This window comes from Gallus gallus, chromosome 1, assembly GCF_016699485.2.
Source record: "Gallus gallus isolate bGalGal1 chromosome 1, bGalGal1.mat.broiler.GRCg7b, whole genome shotgun sequence".
NCBI lineage: Eukaryota > Metazoa > Chordata > Aves > Galliformes > Phasianidae > Gallus > Gallus gallus.
The window spans coordinates 44890881-44912924 of record NC_052532.1 but is presented as its reverse complement, the minus strand read 5'-3'; the positions used below and the strand labels follow the sequence as shown (position 1 = coordinate 44912924).

At 45.8% G+C, this 22044-nt stretch overlaps 1 protein-coding gene across 1 annotated transcript; it reads left to right on the top strand.

Annotated features, from left to right (window-relative positions):
• Window positions 1–1151: 1151 nt before the first annotated feature.
• On the top strand, window positions 1152–20203 carry UBE2N (ubiquitin conjugating enzyme E2 N). The gene is made up of 4 exons (NM_001012810.2): window positions 1152–1267; window positions 15317–15563; window positions 15738–15878; window positions 16467–20203. The coding sequence occupies exons 1-4, from the start codon at window positions 1238–1240 to the stop codon at window positions 16505–16507; spliced, it is 459 nt and encodes a 152-aa protein (NP_001012828.2). The 5' UTR covers window positions 1152–1237; the 3' UTR covers window positions 16508–20203.
• The last annotated feature ends 1841 nt before the right edge of the window (window positions 20204–22044 follow it).

Below are 22044 nucleotides of genomic sequence, written 5' to 3'. Positions count from 1 at the left end.
GAGATCAAGTAGTGTAGAACAACTATATACCTTTTAGAAGCCTTCCCAAAAGACAGAGAAGGAAAATTTGGTACGTTTTTGGGAAGTACTGTAGGGAGGACGAAGGTTTCAGCTGAGGGGAGGCCTCATGGCGGCTGCAGCTCCTCACGGGGAGCGGAGGGGCAGCACTGAGCTCTGCTCTATGGGAACAGTGACAGGGCCCGAGGGAAGGTTGTGGAGCTGTGCCAGGGGAGGGTCCGGTTGGGGGTTAGGAAGTTCTTCAACAGAGTGTGGTGGGCACGGGCACAAGAACATTTGGACTATATTTTCAGACACAGGGCTTGTATTTTGAGTGGTCCTGTGTGGAGCCAGGAGTTGGAGTTGATGATCCTCGTGGGTCTCTTCCGACTCTGAATATACTATTCTTTGATTATAAGGAGGCAGACACACCACTTCAGACATGCCTTGTGTTATCGTAGCCACCATGCGTCGATAAGAATTTTTATATTTTAGCACACAAAACAAGTTTGTAGCATTTATGACAGGAGCGTGCCAGCAATTACACAGCCCAGATTCGCCAGTGTCAGAACTTTCCATTCTACCAGCGTACAAAAATGGTGTAGCTGACCTAAAAGTCCTGTATCTGAACCAGGAGAAAGCACCTGACAGAGAACTGTTCGTGCAGGGCCTCGCTCCTGGCAGTGCTCTGGCAAACTGCTTCACCTTTCTGTGCTTTCATTTCCCATCTGTTCAGCAAGGCAGAGGGCTGGATGCTACTGTTGCTATGTAGCTGTAGTAGGGAGCCAAAGGATGCTGCGGAGATAACCATATCCATGTAAATGACCTCATCTTCTACATTTCTCTTCCTGCCAACAAGGAAGAGAACTGACCAACGAGGCTTTGGTAGCACAAAGGTGAGATGTCCTGAGACGTCTCTTTGACTGCTCGCTGACACACGCCGTACCATCACGGTGCGTCAGACACGTTGATGAAATCTGAGCTCTGTCAGCGCGGAGCGTTGGCCTCACACCGCTATTAGGGGCAGCCCTCGCAGGCAGCGGGCGCGCACGGCGGCAACGCGGCACGCCGCCGCCCAGCAGCGGGAGGAGCGCGGAGGCCGGAGGGGCGGGCGCGGCCTACATTGCCCGACGTGCCGCGCCGAGGGCGGCGCCACCGGAAGCGCGGAGCGGGCGACTTCCGGCTGTGCGCGAGCCCCGAGCGGAGGCGAGCCCGCGAGCCTGCACCCCGACGAGACAAGATGGCCGGGCTGCCCCGCAGGATCATCAAGGTAGCGACGCTCCGCACCCCGCGGGGGCGGGGGGCGCCGGCCCGGGCCCGGTTCTCGCGGCGGGCAGGCCCGGGCCCGGCGCCGCTTCCGGTGCGCGGGAGCGGGACCGCGCGGGGCAGGGCCGCTCGCAGGCCTCCCTCATCCTTCGGCCGGCGCGGAGCCGCCGCCGGGCCCGGCCGCCGCGGGGTTGAATGAGAGCGGGGCGTCGGGCCGGGCCCGCCCTTCCCCGTCGCTCCCTCCTCGGCCCGGCGGCGCGCGCGGACGAGGGGGAAGCGACCGGGGCCTCCCGGTGGGCCGTGGGCGGCTGGCGAGAGCGAGGCCGCTCCCGTCGCGGTGCCCGCCCGGGCGGCGTCCCGCGGCCTTTCCGGGCTTCGGGGCTCGGGCGGCGCCGGGCGCGGCCTCCTTCAGCCGTGCTGCCGGCTCCCGCCGTGCGGCTCCGCGCAGGAACGGCCCGCGGGGCCCGGCGGAGCGACACGCGGTGTCCGTGCCCGTCTCTGTCAGCCGGGGGCATCCGCGCCGGTGCGGGCTGCACCAGTCCGAGGCTGCTACGTGCGCCCCGAGCTGCCGGCCGCCGTGGGCTCAGGGTGCGAGTTCTGTCTGCCAAGCTTTGCTTTTGGCTTCGGGTGCTTCCAGCTACACCTCGGAGGGAATTGCAGCCACGGATTCACTCGGCACAGGCGCAGGGAGCTGCGTTGCAATGCAGTCCGCCTTGCTCATGGTTTGGTCCTGTAGCTGGTGTGGATGCTTCCTGGGCTGGCATCCTCACTCCTGCTCGGTTTGCAGTGATGTGGTTTGCAATCTCAAATCGATGGTCACTGATTGCTTTTGTAAAAGTCACTAAACGATTGCAGTGAGATTCACTAGTGCCTTAGTGGTAGCACTTCTTTCATTTCCACCCGAATGAACGTCACAACTTGTAATAATGCAGCAAAGCTCTTCTTGGTTGAGCATGCAAAGTTGGCAACCGTTGTAAAACACAAGAACACAGAATGTGCTAACCAGCTGATGCAAAAAATAAATCTAGATATATTTTTTTATAACTCAGTACTTCAATGTAACAGATGATAGAGGAAATGGGGTAAAAATTCAACAGGATTGGCATTTTTGTGTATGAAAACAGCCGATCTATGATTGATGCTCAGAAATAAAGGCAGTCAAAATAATATGTAAATCTTACGGAAGTGAGTTTGGTCAGCCTGTTGCCTTGGTGCACAACATACAGTGGTGAATATATTTCAGGTTTGAGGAAATCTCATGATATAGCAGAACTGGTATTCATTGAAGAGATGTGGTGAGAGCTCAGCGGTGAAGCTGATGTCTGTGTTAGATGTTGCTGTAGATTTTGACAGTTGTCCTGAGTGCAGCCAAGAAGTGCACCCACTTATAAGCTGGTACATCAATTTCCTCCTTAGCACCCTTGTTTTCTTTTTTCCTTAGATTCTTTTAGGGCAAACATAGAGCAGTGCACACAGCTCATTTCCGAGATAGAGGATGATATGAGAATGTTTTCTCTTGTCCCTGGGGATAGATAGATGGATACCCCAAGCAGAGTCCTAGGAGCTCTAAATGTTCTCTAGAGGAGTCTTGCTTGGAATATTTCAGGAGTGTTGGCTGTTAGAGGGTGGTGCATATTGTGGGCTGTTTCCAGGTATGTGTTGTAGGCTGTCTGCAGACAATCTAGAGCCTTTGAGTCTTGAATTGGTTGCACTGGATGACTGTTTCTGTAGCTCCTGTGCTGTGCATGTATCAGGTCATCAGCAGTATGTATGGTCTAAGACTTGAATCTGACTGCTCTTACAGTCTTGAACATGTAAGGTAATATTTGAAAGTATCACAGCTGCAGAGTTGCAGATCTGGGAATGAGTGCTTCAGTCTTCAGGAGTCTTGAATGAGCGTTGTTTTGATGCTTGCTATTCTAATGATCTTAATGTTGGAGTTAAGTATCCTACTGCTTCTTGCCTTAGTTGGAGGGGAGTAAATGAACTCTATTGCTAGTGAGAATTTGAAAGATGAGGAAAGGAAATAGAAGAGAGAAAGATAGATCAGATGACAGAAAAGAGCTGTAGAAGGATGAAATAATGCTAGTAACAAGGTGCAAATTTGCTAAATAAATGGTTTGGGTTACTGTGAAGAGAAGACCTTTTCCCTTTGATCCACATGTGGCCTTTGTGTGATCATCCGAGGGAAGCACAGCAATAGCTGTTCGGGTATAGCAGCATATATGCACTGTAATGAAATACAGAATCTAGCTAAGGGCTCGAAATGCAGTTGGCATTCCTCATCTTGATGGACTGCTGGCAGATGGCCTGGCTCTCAGGTTGACTAGCGGCCTGCGCTCTCCAGCCTGCTTCTCAGCTCTGTGCAAACTGTCATCCAGCCCAGCAGGAGAGCTCTGGCTTTCCTTGTCTCAGCAGAGAGCTCTATTTATATTTTCAGTACTTCTCCACGCTCATTTCAAAGGTGTCAGTATAGATGTTGCAAAGCATTTTTTACAGGAAATAAAGGATTACTCCTGGCTCGCCATCCTCAGATTACTTCGAAGGACAGACTTGAAACAAGTGGGGTGAATGATCTGTAAGCTCGGGAGGTGACTCGCTTTAGAAGTATGGCTTATGGCGTTAGCACATCACAGATGTTGAGTAGAAAATGTTATAGCTGTGAATCCTTAAATCAAATGTATAATTGGAATGGGAGAAACTTTTATCTTGTGAATAGAGAGGTGTTTTTATTCAGTAGCCTAACACCAGTGGTCCTCTGAGAGGCACTTTATCAAGAAAACCTATTCGTGTAGGAAAATAAGAAGGCAGTATGGTACACTTGCATAGATTTCTGTTTTGCTACTGCACATATTTAAATAGTGGATCTTTGCAATATACACAGTGAACAAACCCAGAAACTTCCATTTTCAAACGTTTGTTAAACCAATTATTTCCTGTGTTGCAAAGTCATATAGCTCCAGTAGAGTAAGGAGTTGAATTGCATCTTTTTTTTCCTTTCCTTTGGCTGACATTCAAAACCACCTCATTGCTGTGTCAAGTGCAGTGAATATATCTGAATCGGGCGGGCCATGTTGCCTTGTGTCATCCCTTAGGTTTTGTTTTTTTTTTTTCAGTTTTCATTGCTGCAGTGATCTCATCATTCATGGTTTGGTGTCCAGGTCTGCGTGTCAACTGTGTGACTCGTTGTTAATGGCACTTTTGTTACAGTCGCTGCAGCTGCTCATCTCGTGAAACAAAACATCTGAAGCAGTGTATGAGATTGTTCAAACTTTGTGAATGAATTTATCAGTGTGAAGCTATGGACGCTCTGATTTCTATAGTCTTTTCTACAGTCTTCTCTATTGAAGGCTTTTTATAGTATTTTTTTAGTTTCTTTGAATGATGGTGAGGCGTAGAAACTACTTGGTTTTGGTCAGCGCAGTTCCTTGGCGTTGGTCAAAGGAATTGTATGTTTGGACTTTGTAATGTGTTGTCCCATGTGTGCTGTTTGAATCTTGTGGAGAGCTTCAAATTTGACAGAAGAATCAGAATTTCTGATTTCCTGGTTTTTTACTTGTCCCTCCCCAAAAATGTGGAAAGATGGTGCATTTCAGTGCTTTGTGACCCTCCTGGTTCCATCTTGCCAGTCCTCAAGTATAACCTGCGTTGGTTGTGGCCAACAGGTGCTGGGAGCCCTGAGTTTGGCTGGACAGGTGGATTTTGTGGAGATGATGGAAGGAGGCTGAGAAGGAGACTCTGGCATGGAGGATAAGAGGCCTGCAAAGTTAGGCCAAGGAGTCAGTCTTGGAAGAAAGGCATGGAGTCTTAATGAAAGACCTTAGAGGACACTGATGGCTTTCCATGGCCTCTTCCTTACAGAAGCTTGCAGTAGACACCAGAAAATAGAATCGGAGAAAGAAGAGCAAAACAGTCCAGCAAGAGGCAAACATTTTGTTTGGAGTACCTTCTTATGTAATACTTGAGCACCACTGAGTTACAAATCTGTGGTAAACTGAACTTTCTTAGTATCAGTGTATGACTTTGCACACAGTTGTTTTATACTGTGCTCGTCTGGTAGCGAAAGCCAGGAGAGACAACATCAATGTATTTTTGTTGTTATATGTGACTGGGGGGTTAGTAACGACAGCGAGTGGGAAATCTTGCTGCAAATGACATTTGGACAAAAGCTCTACGTTAATTATTTGCTTTAATCACGCTTTGAGAGTTGACTCCACAGTCGGTATTAACACAAGGCTCTAATGCAAACATGCTCCCTAAGTGTAACTGCAGGAATGGTTTATGCTATTAGCTTACTGAATTTAGTCACGCCTCACTTTTTATGGTGCATCTTCAGCTCTAATAAAGCTTGATCTGTGCTAGTACATAGATAATCCTCTAGGAATTTGCATAACATCTCAGCTTCACAGTTCCAAAATCCTGTAATCTCCTGTGGAAAATCTGAGAATGCAGTCACTCCCAGGGGAGAGCGATGCTGACCTTAAAAATGCCCTCTTCGTGTTGCTGTTGTTTGGTAACAAAGCCATCCTCCAAGTCTGTTTTTCTCTGTGTAAGCACTGTTATCTGCAGCCCTCGTCGTCTTCTCGCTGTCAGTACTCTGCTGTTGTTGGAATGTGTGGTGTGGTGATGGGAGCTGGAGAACTTGAAGTGCACGTGGGAGAATTGTGATGGATGCAGAGTTCACTGTGCCTGTTTAGCAGACCTACAGCTTCAGATTGCTGGATTGAACTACTACTGAGTAGTTTCTAAATCACCCGTACTGCTGGTACACACTATGGGGAGGTGCATTTGACGTGTTGATGTGCTGAATGTTGTTCTGCTTTGGTTCTTTGGGTAGGTGCAGTCAGGGTGATGAGGTCTAGGAAGCTGCAGGCAGGAGGACTGCTGGAAGCCATTAGCCCAGTAACGATCCCAGGAAGCAGGGCATGCAGGATGCTCACACTCAGGGACTATATGGCAAGGAATCGAGGAATTCACGAGGCCAGCTACTGGAAACCACAAGTACAGCCTTCTGCTTATGATGTTTGACCTTTGCATTAAAATTTAATGGGCTTTATTGGCAATTCATTTTTTTTCCTCAAAGAAGATAGTATTTTGTGAAGACTTTCTCCAGTGTAGTCATTTTACAGTGATACAGTTTTAATCCAAGCATTTTGAGATCTCGCTGGCAATGTGACATTTGCTTCAGTAACACTTATTTTCAGTAATGCTGATTCTGGTCAGTTATTCTCTTTGTTGCAGCTCATGAAATGATAGGATATGTGTCCTGGATGAATCTGTGCTGGGATGTGGTGTACCATTATAAAAAGTTACTGTACTAAGTCTGTGGTTTTCTGATGCTGCTTTATCCAGATATGTATAAAAAGGTCTTGAATGTTCTTCAGTTTCTCCTACTGCCTTCCTGTCAGAAATCAAAGCAAAACCATTGCATGCAGTTTACCTTCTTGTGTATGACGTATCAGTACTTAAAGTGTGACCTTCCTCCTTGTCCCACACTGACAGAACATGGAGGGGTCGATGCTGGGTCCTGTCCTCTTCAGTATCTTTACTCATGACCTGGATGAGGGCATTGAGTGCACCCTCAGTAAGTTTGCAGATGACACCAAGTTGACTGCAAGGTAGCGAGGCCCTACAGAGGGATCTGGACAGGCTGGATGGCTGGGCTGAAGCCAATGGGATGAGGTTCAACAAGACCAAATTTCTGGGTCCTGCACTTTGGCCACAACAACCCCAGGCAACGCTACAGGCTTGGGGCAGAGTGGCTGGAAGACTGTGTAGCTGTGGACCTGGGTGTGTTGATTGACTGAACACGAGCCAGCAGTGTGCCCAGGTGGCCAAGAAGGCCAAAGGCATCCTGGCTTGTATCAGAAATAGTGTGGCCAGCAGGAACAGGGGAGTAATTGTCCCCCTGTACTCAGCACTGGTGAGGCCGCACCTCGAGTACTGTGTCCAGTTTTGGGCCCCTCACTGTAAGAAAGACATCGAGGCCCTGGAGCGTGTCCAGAGGAGGGCAACAAAGCTGGTGAGGGGTCTGGAGCACAGGCCTTATGAAGAGCAGCTGAAGGAGCTGGGATTGTTCAGTCTGGAGAAGAGGAGACTCTGGGGAGACCTCATTGCTCTCTACAGCTACCTGAAGGGAGGCTGTAGTGAGCTGGGGGTCAGCTTCTTCTCTCATGTAACCAGTAATAGGACTAGAGGGAATGGCTTCAAGCTGCGCCAGGGAAGGTTCAGGCTGGGCGTTAGGAAATACAACTTCTCTGAAAGGGTGGTCAGGCACTGGAATGGGCTGCCCAGAGAGGTGGTGGAGTCACCGACCCTCGTGGTGTTCAAGGAACGTTTGTATGTTGTGTTGAGGGACATGGTTTAGTGAGAACTATTGGTAATGAGTGGATTGTTGAACTGGGTGATCCTGTGGGTCTTCTCCAACCTTAGCGATTCTATGATTCTATGGAAGAACTGCCATTCAACAAGTAATTACAACTTGTCTGTGTGCCAGGATGCTGCTCTGAGTTTAGTCGTATGCAGCTAAAACAGTTGCTGTTTCATATTAAAAAAACAATGTTCCAACTACTGTGAGCAGTTTGGATATAATGGTGCTGGCAGTTGGTGAGGATTTTCTATGATCAGAATAAAAATACGAAACAAACACATACTGTATGTGCTCCAAATCAAAATGCTGAAGGTGATGCTATAGTTGTGTGGTTTCTGTAGATAACCAGCACCAGGCGGAGAAGTTGTCACCTGGTTAAGTTGGATGAACCCGAATTTCTGCAGGTGGTTAACCTGTGGTACGTGCCGGCCAGCCTTGCTGTGTGAACTGTTACGGCCTGGGCTCTGCTGGCACAGAAGACTTTGTGCTGCTACAGTGAACTTGGTCTGAGGGACTGGTTTGGCTCAGAACTCTGCCGTAAGGGTTATTTCTTAAGCCAAATCAGTTGTAATCTCATTTATTGTTGGACATTGCAGACACTTGGGCTGATGAATGGGGTGTGTGGAGCTGTACAAATTAGCGCTGCTACTGAGAAGCTGCAGCTTCCCTCGTCCGTTCCTTTGTCCAAACCCTTACATGTTGTGAGGAGAGGAAAAGGTGGGCATGTGGTCATAGACGTGAGTTGAGTTGATCAAGAAGGACTAGAAGTCAGGCTGAAATAGTGAGGAGGAGGGCAGTTTGACTGTATTTTGAAGTCAGCAGCTGGAGCTGATGAGGAACGAGGTGAAGGATTTGCACTGATTTTTAGTCATTACAGTGAGACATAGGTCCAAATTTAAGAGGGGGAAAACACACAAAACAAACTTGGCTTTTTGATATTGACTTTTCATTTGCTTTAGAAACCTCTCTGTGGAACTTGGTAGCAAATGTGCAATCTTCTCTGTGAAGCAAATACTGAGAAGTGACTGATCAGCAATCATTTAAACTGGAAGTTATCTTTTCCTCGTCGTGTTGTCTTCCACGTGATTTCTACCTATTATGTGTGGTGCCCTCCAAGTGCTATCTCAGCTATAGCAGAAATGAAGCTAGTGGCTTTCATTTTTTGCCTTTTTTTTTCTCCTTGAAGAACTCAAATCCTACAGATGATGCTGCAGGTTAGAATTCTGTCCCATATCCTCTCTAGAAATGCTTTTGGATGTAGAGGTTTGAGCAGGTTGCAGATCAATAGTCGCTCTGTGACTTGCGTTGGTGTCTGCTGCGCTCTCTCCAGAGCGGCATGGGGACGTCTCCTCCTCCCCTGCCTCCTCTGACCTTGGCATTTGCAGTGGTTTTGCTCGTGCTTTTTTTCCCTTGCCCTTGCTATTATCTTTATGTAGTGTTTTGTCGTTTACTAAATCCTCTGTCCCGGAGCTGCCCCCACCTTGGCTGTTGGAACTTGCAGGAACCAGCCATGTCTGGCACGGGGCAGCCCTGGCCTCACCTTGCAGGGGCTAAATACAAGCTGTGTGTCCTAGAGAAGGGGAGGCAGCTGGTATGCTTCTCTTACAGCCCGTGTACCTCTCTTGTTTATCAGTAACTTTCTTTTAAGCTAGTTTGGGGCTGTCCATGCGGTGTTGCGTGCCATTGGTCCTGTTGTACACGGCCAGTGCTATGGAGGAAGTTTGTAGCCAGCTATCTGGAGGTTTTTGCTGCTAGAGGGCGTATGGAGAGGCAGTCCGTCAAGAGATGTGTGTATTTCTGAGCTTCTTGCTGGTGGAAGGAGCTGTTATCTGCAGTTCCTAGTGCCAGCTGCCTGCTACTCCTTCTGCTGGGGGTTGCTGTCCTCTGCTAGAGGGCAGCAGAGTTTGTGCTGCCTAAACTTTGGGATTCAGAAACCTGGTTGAGAGAGCCCAGCTAAGTTGTATGGGATTAAGTTAGGCTTGCTGGCAGGATTTGCCTCTCGGGTGGGTTGGAGGGCTGGCTGCCTCTGGCAAGGGGACAGTGTTGGGCACTGGGAGTGAATGGGTGCTGTGACAGGTGGCCTTTTGCTGTGACAGATAGTGATCCATCCCTGCTCTCTGATCTGATGAAACCATTTTGGCTAGTTGAACTTACAGCTAAAGGTGGATATTGGCTAAAATACTTCGCTGTCTGAAGTAGATGGAGGGCTTTCTCAGCTTCCCTTGGCCTGAAAAGTTGTTAGGGATGTAACCTCCATCGTAGCTGCTGGTGGTAGAGGTAAATTGCTTCACTGCTTTTGAGAGAGTTGTGCTGATGACAGTACAGGAAAGGAATAATTAACCTGAGACTTGGTGTCAGGGTGTGATATTACAGCATTGTAAAAGCTTGAGTGTTTAACAGCTTTAATAATTCCAGTGTTTTTTCTTTGGCTAGGAGAGGCCTTGTTAATGCTTTCCGTTCTGAACTTTCAGTGTAACTTTATCACAGCTGTGCTGAACTGAGAGCTTAACGATAGGTGCCTGCATAAAGCTGCTGGCCCTAAGGATTCTTCTCCTGTAGCAGCTGTGCTATCAGAGGTTGCTTAAATAACTGTTTATAACAAGTAAGAAAGTGCAGAGTCTTCATCCATCTATGAAGCCTTAAATACCAGATACTTTAATTTAGCAATTCGCCATCTGTTACTGAAATTAGCACTCCTGGTAGTTAAGGCTCTTCCTTTGGAATGAGGAGGAAGCCTCAACGCTTCCTTTTTAGGCTGCTTGCAGAGGGGCGATCTGTTACGCTCGCATCTTGCTGTGATGCTTGCCACGGCCTGGGCCCATAAAGCAGCCCTTCTGTCAGAGCGGCTCTGTTCTCCCAGCCCTCTGATGTTTGCCCTCTCCTTTTTGTCGGCACAGCTGTTTGCATGGGCATGTGGTGGGCTGGATCAAGGACTGCGTTTCACCGCGAGGTCAAAAGATCAGCATGCAGGCAGAAGTGCTGGTGCGTAAGGGGCTGAAGTGGAAGGCCCCGCAGCCTTTCTTCCTTCCTTCCCCTCCTCGTGGCCTCTCACTTATCAGCTGAAATGGTTCAGGCTCTGCAAAGCGTTGGGATTTCTCAAAATTCCCTTTGTTCTGATGCAGTTTACGGATTTCACTGGATGATTTCACAGTTGATATTAAAGGACCGTGTAGAGGAAGAACTGTGATAGATTGTGTGCAGTGTGTATTCCTTCAGTTGTAGCTGCTGAGGTTGCAGCTTCAAGACTAGAGAGTTTAGCCTGTGAATTAATATGCAGGCTTTTTGGTTGGTGAGGTTAGCTGCGTAGCACTAATAGTAGATGTGAAATAAGAAAAAGGAGATGGCAGTAAATTGAGTGCACAAAAAGAGAAATTACTGAGGAAAGCAAATTCGGCTGAAGGCACTGAGCTTGGATTTCGTCATTGAGCCACTCCGTGCTGACTTGCCAAGCAAACATCTTTTTTACATTCTAGAAGTCTTCATACAGTAGTCTTAAAGATTACAAAGGAAGTTTAAACGTTGTGTAACCCCATGCAGTAATTTCTTCCTTTGCTGCTGGAATGGTCTTTATCAGACAGGCGGCGCTTTAAAGGTTTCAGTTCAACTGCAGTGGCTGTGCTACGTAAGAAGTATTTTTTTTTCCCAAATGCTTGCACATGTGAGCCTTCTGGTTATAATTATTTTCCAGTGTGCCACTGTTTGATATTGCCATGGTGTTGATAGCAAGTAAGACTTCTGCAGTCCATTACAGTAGCTTTGGCTTTACCGAGTGATGGAATACATATTCCTTAATAGTTGTTGTTTTGACTGAGGTGTTGGCAACTTGAGGCTTTTATAAAGACTACTGCAAGACGGGAACTGATTAAAATAATGGTGTATTTCTAGTGGATTCCTTCTTTATATTGCTGTGTCTCCACATGCTCTAACCGTTGATTTTTTTCATGCCTGTCTGTATGGAAGCATCCTGTCTTGTTCAGTTCGCTTTCATAGAGATCTCTGTCTTGCTCTGGGTGTGTGATACAGAAGTATCCTGGTGACTGACTGCGTTTCAATATTTATTTCTTCTTCCTCTGAAAGCAGCATAATAAAGTCAAGTGCTCAAAGACTGAAACGCACCCCACTGGGAATTGCTATTTTGCTTGTGTGACTTCTCTGCCTCGGCAGCCTGAGCCGTCCTCGCTCCCACCTCCTCCTCTGCTGGCCTCCTCCAAACATCACAGACCTTGTCCTGGGCTGCCTTGGCCTCACAGGTTACCATATAAACAGGTTGAAGGTTTTTCCCCCACGGGTACAATTCATCTTCAGTTTAATGCCTTCGTAGAAGAATAGCTACAGAGAATGTCAGCTGCGCCATATGTCCCTTCCGTATCATCTGTCACTCTACTTGAGGCCACCTGTATTACTAAGAAAAGCTTTGGCTCATCAAAAAACATTCAACGCTTCTGCGTTTCTTTTAACCACTTAATTAAAAAGAAGAAAGGAAATGGTGGAGAGGTGTAATGAATTCTGAATGAAAGCAGAGTGTTTTGGTGGGTTTTTCATTCCTTGAAGTATTGGCTGGCGTGTATCTTCATTTTCCATCTATTCATTTTCATGAATCCATGAAAGCCGTGAAATTAGCTTGAAATTGAGGAACAGTGGAGGAAAACAAGAGCAAAAAGAGTTCTCATTTTAGAAACGTGAAGTGTGACAAATAGAAACAAACCGCCTGTGGGGGCAAAGGATGTACCTCACCAAGTGCTGCAGAGCTCAAAGTATGTCCTGAAGTGTTTTCTGTGAAACTCAGTCCAGTGTGATAGAGGAGAGCGAGTAAGAAACACCATGAAGTGCCATTCTGGTCCGAGTTGGATTGAAATTAGTATTCCTGTGCAGATAAAGTTGGTTACTGTATTGGAAAGTGAAGCGTTGCGTACGCTTGAGCTTCCTGATGAACCTAATTAAATCTAGAGAGTTAAAAATCTAATTGGAAGGGTTTTTTTTTTTTTTGGTATCTTTTTCACTGGATAACTGTCCTCTGGGGAAGGTAATAGATAATGAGATTAACATACGAAGGGAAATGAAATGCTTCTTTTTGTAGGTTGTGCCCACATCTGTGGGCTTCTTTTGTGGGTGCCTATATTGGAGGGAGTGGGGAGGGGGGACGGGTGCGGTGTATTTGTAATAGTTCTTATAGCAGGTTCAGCTTCCTGAGTCGGTGCTGTGTTGTCCCGTGTGCCAGCAGCTGTGTGTCTCAAATGGAACTTATTGCTGTGAGCCTTACGGCAGGCGGAATGGCTTTCAGGAGCAGTGTGTCTTTAGCCGGCCGTCTGACTTGGCAGTGTGGAAGCTGAGTTTCCAATTGTGCCTTAGTACTTACTGGTCCTACTTACGTTTAAGCATCTTTATATGCTGTGGCCTTAACACAACTTCTTGATTCGTTTGGCCTTTTCTACTCCTTCTCATAGAATCATAGAGTGGTTTGGGTTGGAAGGGACCATTAAGATCATGTAGTTCCAACCCCCCTGCTATAGGCAGGGACACCTCCCTCTAGACCAGGTTGCTCAAAGCCCCATCCAGCCTGGCCTTGGCTGCTTCCAGGGAGGGGCCATTCACAGCCTCGCTGGCCAACCGTTCCAGTATCTCACCACCCTCATAGTCCATAGGCGTCCTGCTCAGGTTCTGAGGAGCCCAAGAAGCACCATAACTGTTTGTAACATCATATGCTTTTTTTGGCTCTCATCCTCTCTGTTATTGTATAGCAGGATAACTGTGTCTGTGTAACATAGGATATAAAGGTCTATCTGAACATGATGACGTTCCAGCAGTGATAAAGCCCTCAGTATGATGCTGTACCTTATCAAAAGAATCATTTTTCTTGTATGTATGCTTACCCATTGTTTACTGACAAATGGCTTTTAGTGGCAGTATGTGCAGCTCCCAGGCTGACACCGCTCCCTCGGATGCACTGGCAGGTAGAAATGCTGATGCTGCCGCCACGGAACTGCTGATTCTGGGTTGTTTTAAGCCAGGATTGGCTCTGTGGTATGGGTACAGTCAGCACACTGGCATGGCTAGGGAGGCAGTGGGGGGGTCAGCAGGACAGAGCCGGGGCTGGGGACAGAACATAAATCTTGTATGTGTTGCAAATTCATTTGTATCCTTTGAAATCTATTTGCATGAGTGAGTGTAGGAAGCTTACAGCGGCTTGGGTGTCCTTACAGTGTGGTACATAAGTGGCACTGGCAGTTATTGCCTGTGCAGGTAAGTCCAACAAGAAGTTGGACCACATACATTTATTGTGGTGTGTTTATGTAGATAATAACATCAATATTATGAGCTGTGGGAAATTGATACATTTGATATGAATGGCTGGATTGTAATGTTAATGACTGGGGCTTCACTGCTTCAGGTATTTCATTCCCTTTTGCCAAAGCGAGCTGTTAACTGCATCAAGACAGTCACATCAGTGCTGTGTGTTATTCTCACAAAGTGCATGTATTGTGACAGTCTGGGTTATATTTGAAGAACTTTAATCCACATACAACTACTGTGTTTATATTACTGCTATTGTAGACACACGGAGTAAACATGCCATAAAACGAGGGTAATAAATTAATACGACACCCACAGGTTACCACTTGGTGCAGCAGAAATAGAGCTTCTCTTTGTGTAAGTCAACAGGGGAAGGTGGTGATAAAATTAACTGCACGCAGTGAAAACAAACTGGAGGAAAAGCAGGAAACGGGGCTAAAATTACCTGAGGAAATGAGGTTTCTGCAGAACTCCTTATCCCTGCCTAATGTCCCTTTGCCAGCGTCAGCCGCTTTTTTGGGTGCAAGGGTGCCTACGAGACTTGTGAAGGCTGGCAGTAGAGGAGAGAGAAATCCGTGTGAGCTCGGTCTGCTCAGCGCGTTAGCGGGATGGGTGGCCGCAATGTGGGCAGCTCCTCGCTGTGGCCACTTGGTGGTGCCTGGGGCAGGGTTACTGCTGGGGGCAGAGCGACAAAGAAAACGAAGCTGGGTAGGAAAGCAGGCCTCCCTAATTCTAACATGTGCAGAACAGCTTGTTTGTCTCCTACTGTTTGCTAGAGTAGCTTTAAGTGTGCTTATTACGTAGGCTGAATGTGCTTGAGCAAAGGCTATTCACACATACAGATGTTTTATAGATTTATACATACAGCAACGTCTTTAATGCTGGGGCTGAGCAGTACTTTCAGTTCTTCAGAGTTGATTCTGATTCCAAGAAAGACATTCATTTTAAAACCAGTGCACTCAGAGTAAATCTTCAGTGCTTTCTGTGAGTGATGGGTCATTTTGTTTTTGCTTCGGTGTATAAGGTAGAATGGGAAATGCTTCTGATGTTATCACTGTGATATTCTTTAGATTGCCTGTATTTGTACTGAAGAAGTTGGTTTGGCAGTAGTTGAATCGGAAGTAAAGCTGTCCTTAACAAATCTCTTGATTGTTGGCCATTGCTTTGTGCTGAGGAGGCACACGTTATCATAGCAGTTGAGAGATTTGGAAGGAGATCTCTACTGATTCACAACATCGTGTTCTTTGACTTTGCTACCCATTTAATTAATATCCTAGTTCCAGCGGGCGTAGTCAATTCATAATGAAGACTTGTCTTTGGAATAGTTCGTACAGAGTGCTTACGTTAAACAGTTTGTATTTATTACATTGCCTCTTCTCCTTCTCCTTGTAGGAAACCCAGCGCCTGCTGGCAGAGCCAGTCCCTGGGATAAAAGCAGAACCAGATGAAAGCAACGCACGTTATTTTCACGTGGTCATTGCAGGTCCACAGGATTCCCCCTTTGAGGGTGGGACATTTAAACTTGAACTATTCCTTCCAGAAGAATATCCAATGGCAGCTCCTAAAGTACGTTTCATGACCAAAATTTATCACCCTAATGTAGACAAGCTGGGAAGAATATGTTTAGATATTTTGAAAGGTAAGTGCGACCTTATTATCTTACTATCTTACTACATACAGAAGCTTGGAGATTCTCTAAAAAGAGATTTGTTTATAAGGATATCTTACTCATCCTTTAATCTGGGAGTGGAAAACTTGTTATTTCAGTAGACTGTGAATGTGGTATTTCATACTGCTATAAATGTCTCTTTAGATAAATGGTCCCCAGCTTTGCAGATTCGTACAGTTCTGCTATCAATCCAGGCTTTGTTAAGCGCTCCCAATCCAGATGATCCACTAGCAAACGATGTAGCTGAGCAATGGAAGACCAATGAAGCCCAAGCCATAGAAACAGGTGATGTATCTGATGCTTTTCTTCTAGCTTTAGGAAATACAATGAGCTGATGGCTAATTGCTCGGGGAATTGAAATCCCGACCTCCTCTTTTGTGCCTGCAACTTGCAGAAGTAATTACTGCATGCAGTTGTTGTCCGGGTTTCCTGCAGTGGTCTACTCAAGTGTGTAAATGCAGCCTGCTAGAAGAAAACGTAGTGGTTTTCTCTTGAGATTTTACATTGCTAAATTGCAGGGGTGTCCAGCGTGGAGACACGGTAAAATAGAAGTGCAGCCCTTTGTCTTACCTGTGATGTTTAAGGAATGGCTTATTTAGCTTTAGAAGGTATCTCTTCCATACCCGCTTCTGTTTCAGGTGTGGGAAGAATTATTGCATTGTGTCACTCTTGGCCTCGCTGTGGTTGGGCTGCTTCATCAGATCTCCGTTTTTGTGCATTACATATTGTGCGATCAGCGCAATTTTGACCTCCTATAGCATATAACTGATACGTTTTGTGTCTTTGCAGCAGTGTAGAAGTCATGTTAAGAAGTAAAGCAAAGCTTGACAAATGCTTTTTTTTTTTCTTAAATGTGTTTTTCTTTCTTTACAGCCAGAGCATGGACTAGGCTATATGCCATGAATAATATTTAAATGCGCTTTGAACATCAAGTGTGCATCACTTCTCCTGTTCTGCCAAGACCTCTTCCTTTTTTGTTTGCATTTAATGGACACAGTCTTAGAAACATTACAGAATAAAAGCCCAGACATCTTCAGTCTTTTGGTGATTAAATGCACATTAGCAAATCTGTGTCTTGTCCTAATTCACTATTGTAACGCATGAGCAGAGGCTAGAAGTATCATCTGGATTGTTGTGAAATCGTTTAAAAGCAGCAGCACATCTCTGCTTTTAATCCCATCATGGTTTAAGCATAAGCACTGTGAATGAAGGTAGGCAGGGTTAGCTGCGGGGCTTTTCGTTTTAATTTTGTGGGCTCCTCCTCCCTTTTTATGGTGATGCTAATTGCATTGATAAAAGCAGCTAACCAGTTATACTTTAGAATATACCCTCTAGCCCAGTCTAACTTAGACGCTGTAGATGGACAAGCTTCATTGTTTGAACAAAAAATGGGAACATTAAACATCCATCACCTTCACTAATAATATTGTGATTCTGCTGTCAAGTGTAGAAAAACCCCTCAGAGAAAAAGCTTGTGACCATTTTGTATGGCTTGTCTGGAAAATCTCCTGTAAATCTTATGTTTTAGTAAAATATTTTTTGTTATTCTACTTTGCCTTTGTACAGTTTATTTTGCTGTGTTTTCATTTCTCTGATGTGACAATCGTATTTAAAAAGGAAAAAAAAATGGAAACCAGGAGGGACGATTTGTCTTCGCTGGTCTGACAGATCAAAGGAGCAAAGAGGTAGAATTCCCGAGATGTTGTGCTTCTGTACGCTGACTTTTGTCATTAGCTTGTGTTGTGTGGGTGACCTTACCTGTCCCATTGAACACCAAGTTACATTTGGAGTGAGTTGGGGGGAGGGAAAAAGATCTGTTACAATTATAATCATCATCGTTTTGATAATGCGTTGATATGCATTGCCATGGAAATGGTGTAATCAAGTAGGAGGCTGAGAACAAAGATAGCGGTAATTGTGAGTATCTGCATAACTTGTCTTTGATTATCATCAGTTGTTACACTTTTCTAACTCAAATTCCTGTCCTCTCTGAACGTGAAACGTACCGGTGCACAGAAGCAGTTGCAGCCAGCTCATATATTAACATATGTTTGCTTAACCACGTCTAGCTTAGCGCCTCTTACCGCTGGTCTTATCTACTGGCCTTACGCCGTATGAAGCTGTTTGCCTGAACAACCAGTCTGTGTCAATAGCAGCAGTGCTTCTGTATCGGAGGGAAGGGAATTCTGGTGTGATGCTTCCTTCTTGTCCTCGTGTGTCAGTGCATGTATCTTGTCTGGGAATCCAGCAGCTTTTCTGGGAACCCATCTTATTACTTCCTATAACTTCTTGTACCCCTATTCTCTTCCCATATGAGCTCCAACCTCCCAAATAAAATCGTAAAAGCTTTTGGCAAGGCTGACCTGAAGTTTACGAGTGACAACTAGGTGTGGTTGCAGGGGGGAGTGCTGTTGTGCAATTTGGGTTATGGTCATACAGGCTATTGGTGTTCTCCTCCCTCTTTCTATCTCTTACTGTAGTAGCAGCTAAAATCTCTATAGAGCGTGGTGTATTTATTGTGCTCTTAAGGGAGATGGAGAGTATTAAAGCTACTTTTCATCCAAACGGAATGCTTTCAGTGATTGGTAACTGGTATTTTCCCTCAAAGTACTTTAAGCGCGATTGAAGCTTGGTTCAGAATTCAACTTCATGATACAAAACAAAACCCCTTAAAAGTAGTTTCTGTGTTGAATGTAAGCCAGAGTTGTGAGCAGCCTGTTACAAGCCCTGAACTTCTGAGTGGAAGTGCTGTTAACCCTACTTTCGTGTTACAGATGAGCACGTGCTTGGCTTCGGCTGCTGCGCATCCCCTACGTGCTATTAACACTGGCAGCTTTTGTGGCAGGCAGCTGAGAATGCGTGAGCTGTGCGCGCAGTAGGCTCTGCATTACCTTCACCTACCTCTTAAAGCTGGAAATGGGCACTCCCTGCTGGCTATGGCTTCCCTCGGCTCTCCAGTGCAAGGAAGCACAGTGCTGCCAGGCGGTCAGAGCCCTGGGCGTCCCCTCCGAATGTGGCTTTCTCCTCCTTTGGCAGAGAAGCAGGTTCTGAAGTGGTGCTTCACAGCGTGCGGCTTAAAACTAGGTGGGCTGAGTGCAGACCTGGGGCATTGAGCAGACGGTCGGTGTTTGTAAGTGCACGGCTTAAAACCCTGGCTGGAGCTGGCTGTTGAGATGAGAATGTAATTAAAGCTGCGAGTAAGTTCTTGATGGAATATTATTCATTTATAAATAGAAAAAAAAATCCTCTGTCCCCATTTGTTGGTGACCGAATTAAGTCGATTATAGACCAGTTTGAATACGCAGTAGCTGCTACGTGTCTGGGTTATTTATTTATTCTTTATTTTACTGTCACTTTGAGTATCTCAACAAATTGGAGACTTACAGGAGTCCTTACTGTCAGGGTTTGAATGTGTGAGTCGGTAGTAGTGCTGTGTCTGAAGGTAATGGTGTAAGAGGACAAGCAAGATACTGTATTTCAAGACTGTTCTGAATGTTTTCAAGTGCTGGTTGTGATGAAAGGCAACTTTAAATAGGCTTCCTAAGAACCAGAATTCCTGTTTGTTGTGGGATCTAGTCGGGTATATTTTAATCTTTCAAAATTTGGCATTTTATGTCTGTGTGTGTGTGTGTGTATATATATATATATAGTATATAGATAATATAAACCTGATTTAAGAGCTGTGTATAAAGTCAACCTGGAAATTTTATTCTATATGTGAGTTTTAGACTAAAATAGAATCATAGAATGGCAGAATGGTTTGAGTTGGAAGTGACCCCCGAAGGTCATTTAGCCCAACTCCCTGCAACAAACAGGGATTCTCTGCAGCCAGTTAGATGGGACTTTGTCTTTTCCCCCTCAGCTAAGCAGGTGTGTATTTACAGGCATTATCTGAACTTGAGGTTACCTCTGTTACGTGTACCTTTACAGCTGGTTAGCAAATCTCGCTCTTAGGGAGTGTTTGTTCTAGCTCCATTTCTAGTGGCTGTTGGGTAAATCACAGCGAATGTACAATAAGTAAGTGGGCTTCCTCTGCCATTACTGGTGCTATGTGTCGTGTCCCGGAATCCTCAGTGAGAGCGCTGACATTGCATCTGGTCAGTTTCTGGATAGCGACTGCATCTGTTGAGCCTGGATTATCAAACGGACTCTAAAACCATATGTACAGAACACAGCTGTGGCCATTTCCTTTAGCCCAAGAGGGGAAGGAGGCTTTGGGAGGCTTTTGTCTTTGCATAAACGTTCAGTGGTTGTCTCAACATTTGGCCGCGTGCTTTCATGGGTATGAAGTGCATCCCTGGGAACTGACGAGCGGTTCTCCCGTGCGGTAGCTGACTTTAGTTTAAAACCAGTGAAATGTTGCTTCTGTAGCTTTCAAGAAAGTGTATTTCCAACCTGGAGAATATTGTGAAACATCGTACTGGATTGGTAACGTACGCAACTGTGACATCTCAATATATGTACATTCTGTGGGGTTGGTTTTGTTTGGTTTTTTTCTTTCTTTTTCTTTCTTTTGAGGGTTAAAGTAAAATGTCTGGTAGGTTTTGTCAATAACATGTCTTGACTGTAATGTAATATGACACTGAAATAAAAGGAAGAGTGATTATTCATTATAGAGACACCGAGCTTCATTTAACTGCAGCAGGCTGCCACCGCTGTGCGCTATGGCTTAACAGTTCTCATCATCTCTTAAGATAAGGAAGCGTTCACTTCTCTCATCAGTCACACGTCATTGCTGCTCTGTTATTTTTCTCATTCCTCGGGGGAGGGCAGAGCAGCACGTTGGTCCCGCAGCCAGCAGAGGCCTGCTTCCATCTGCCTTTTTTAGCCCAAGACTTCGTGCGCTGTTACAGTGAATTTGGACGCTGCAGTGCAGTCCGACTGGCGGATGTATTAAGGAAGTGTTGCTAAGCCATGTTACAGCACGAGCATAGCTAATAATTATGTCTGCTGTAAAGGAGTTCATTGCCGCGTATCACCTTTCCTGTCACAGCCTGCAGGAGCAGCTTGAAGCAGGTATCTGATGGCAGTGCAAACAGCTGAACACTGCCCCCAGCATTAAGGGTGGCTGTGGTCTTATGTTCTGTGCATTAAAGGCAGGTTTGTCTTAAAGAATACGATACAGTGATCTGACCCTATCAATCACTACTTTCAGTTGCTGTGAATGTTTGGTCATCCGCTATGTTCAAAGATGAGTTTTGCTCATGGCATTTTCAGGCATGGCATGGCAATTTCAGGCATGAAATTTTCAGAATTCAGATGAATGGCAGCAAAAAACACTTTGTTATGAAGCCTCTGTGGCTGTTGCAGGGGCCAGGCCACAGGTAGGCAAGAGGGAGGAGACGGTGCTCTTCTGTACGCGCTTCTTAATACTGCCAGTAGAATGAGTGAGGAGAACAGATAATGAAGGAAGGTTAATGTGAACCTGTGTTGTCACTGAGAGCTGAGGCAGTTCAGTGCTAGCCATCAGGCAGACAGCAGCTGATCACATACCAGTCTTGGTGGCACCTCTGCTCCTCCTCAACTAGCTGTGAAGGGCAGAAAAATGCCCAGAGTCTGGTTTGAGATGGGGCTCAGCTCCTGCTCCTCTCTGTGCCACAGGCAGGGACCGGGCAGCTGTGGCTGCAGTTCCAAGTTGTGTTGTTTTCAAACAGGAAAAAAGATGAAACCCACATACGTGCATTTTAAATGGGATGCAAGTCTCGTGCACAGAGTACAGTTGCAGCACTTGAGATGGAATGAGTACATCATCCACAGGACTAATTTAGATTTTATTTTGGTATTTCTCAAATATAAAAAGTCAAAATTCTTACATCAACCTTGAAAGAAAATCCATGCAAGCAGATCAAAATGTTTACAACTTATTTTGCATCCCCCCACCCCCCCTCAGTTTTCACTTCACAATCCATGGCAGTACGTAAACCAAGTGTTTGCCTCCTGTCTGTTTTTTTACAGCACGTTGTTAGCAGACCATGGCAAGGTTAACGCAGGGTGCAGTAAGCACCAAAATAAGGTATTCCACTTCAGCAGCCTCTGTGCAGTCCTTCAGTATTTCTTTTGGTGTTTAAGAACACGTTATTCCATTTACTCCCTGCTCGGTGTGTTTTTAAACTTTACAGCTATTTCTCTTTGCTACCACTATAGCAATAGAACTTAACACAGGAAGCAGTGGCACAAACTCAGCTTTCTGAGATGAGCAGCTGTGCCACACTTCTCTTTCCTCTGGAGAGCCAAATCTGGGTATGTTGTACAGAATTCACTGCATGAGAACAATTCCATATCCACTCTGTACACAGCAGATTGGGACCATCTAAAGAGAGATGTGTGGAAAAGGAGAAGGCTTTACGTTCTAATGGATAGGTAGCAGAAAAATACGTGCAGCTTTCCAACTGATTTTTAAACAGACCCCTTCTGTTAAGCTTAGGGTCAGATTGCATTACAGCTGAAGCCA

Bases quoted from the DNA above. Each gene is read 5' to 3' on its own strand.
- UBE2N (NM_001012810.2), top strand. From the start codon at position 1,238: ATGGCCGGGCTGCCCCGCAGGATCATCAAG. The intron at 1,268-15,316 runs GTAGCGACGCTC...TTCTCCTTGTAG, and splicing joins TGCCCCGCAGGATCATCAAG to GAAACCCAGCGCCTGCTGGC. The intron at 15,564-15,737 runs GTAAGTGCGACC...ATGTCTCTTTAG, and splicing joins ATGTTTAGATATTTTGAAAG to ATAAATGGTCCCCAGCTTTG.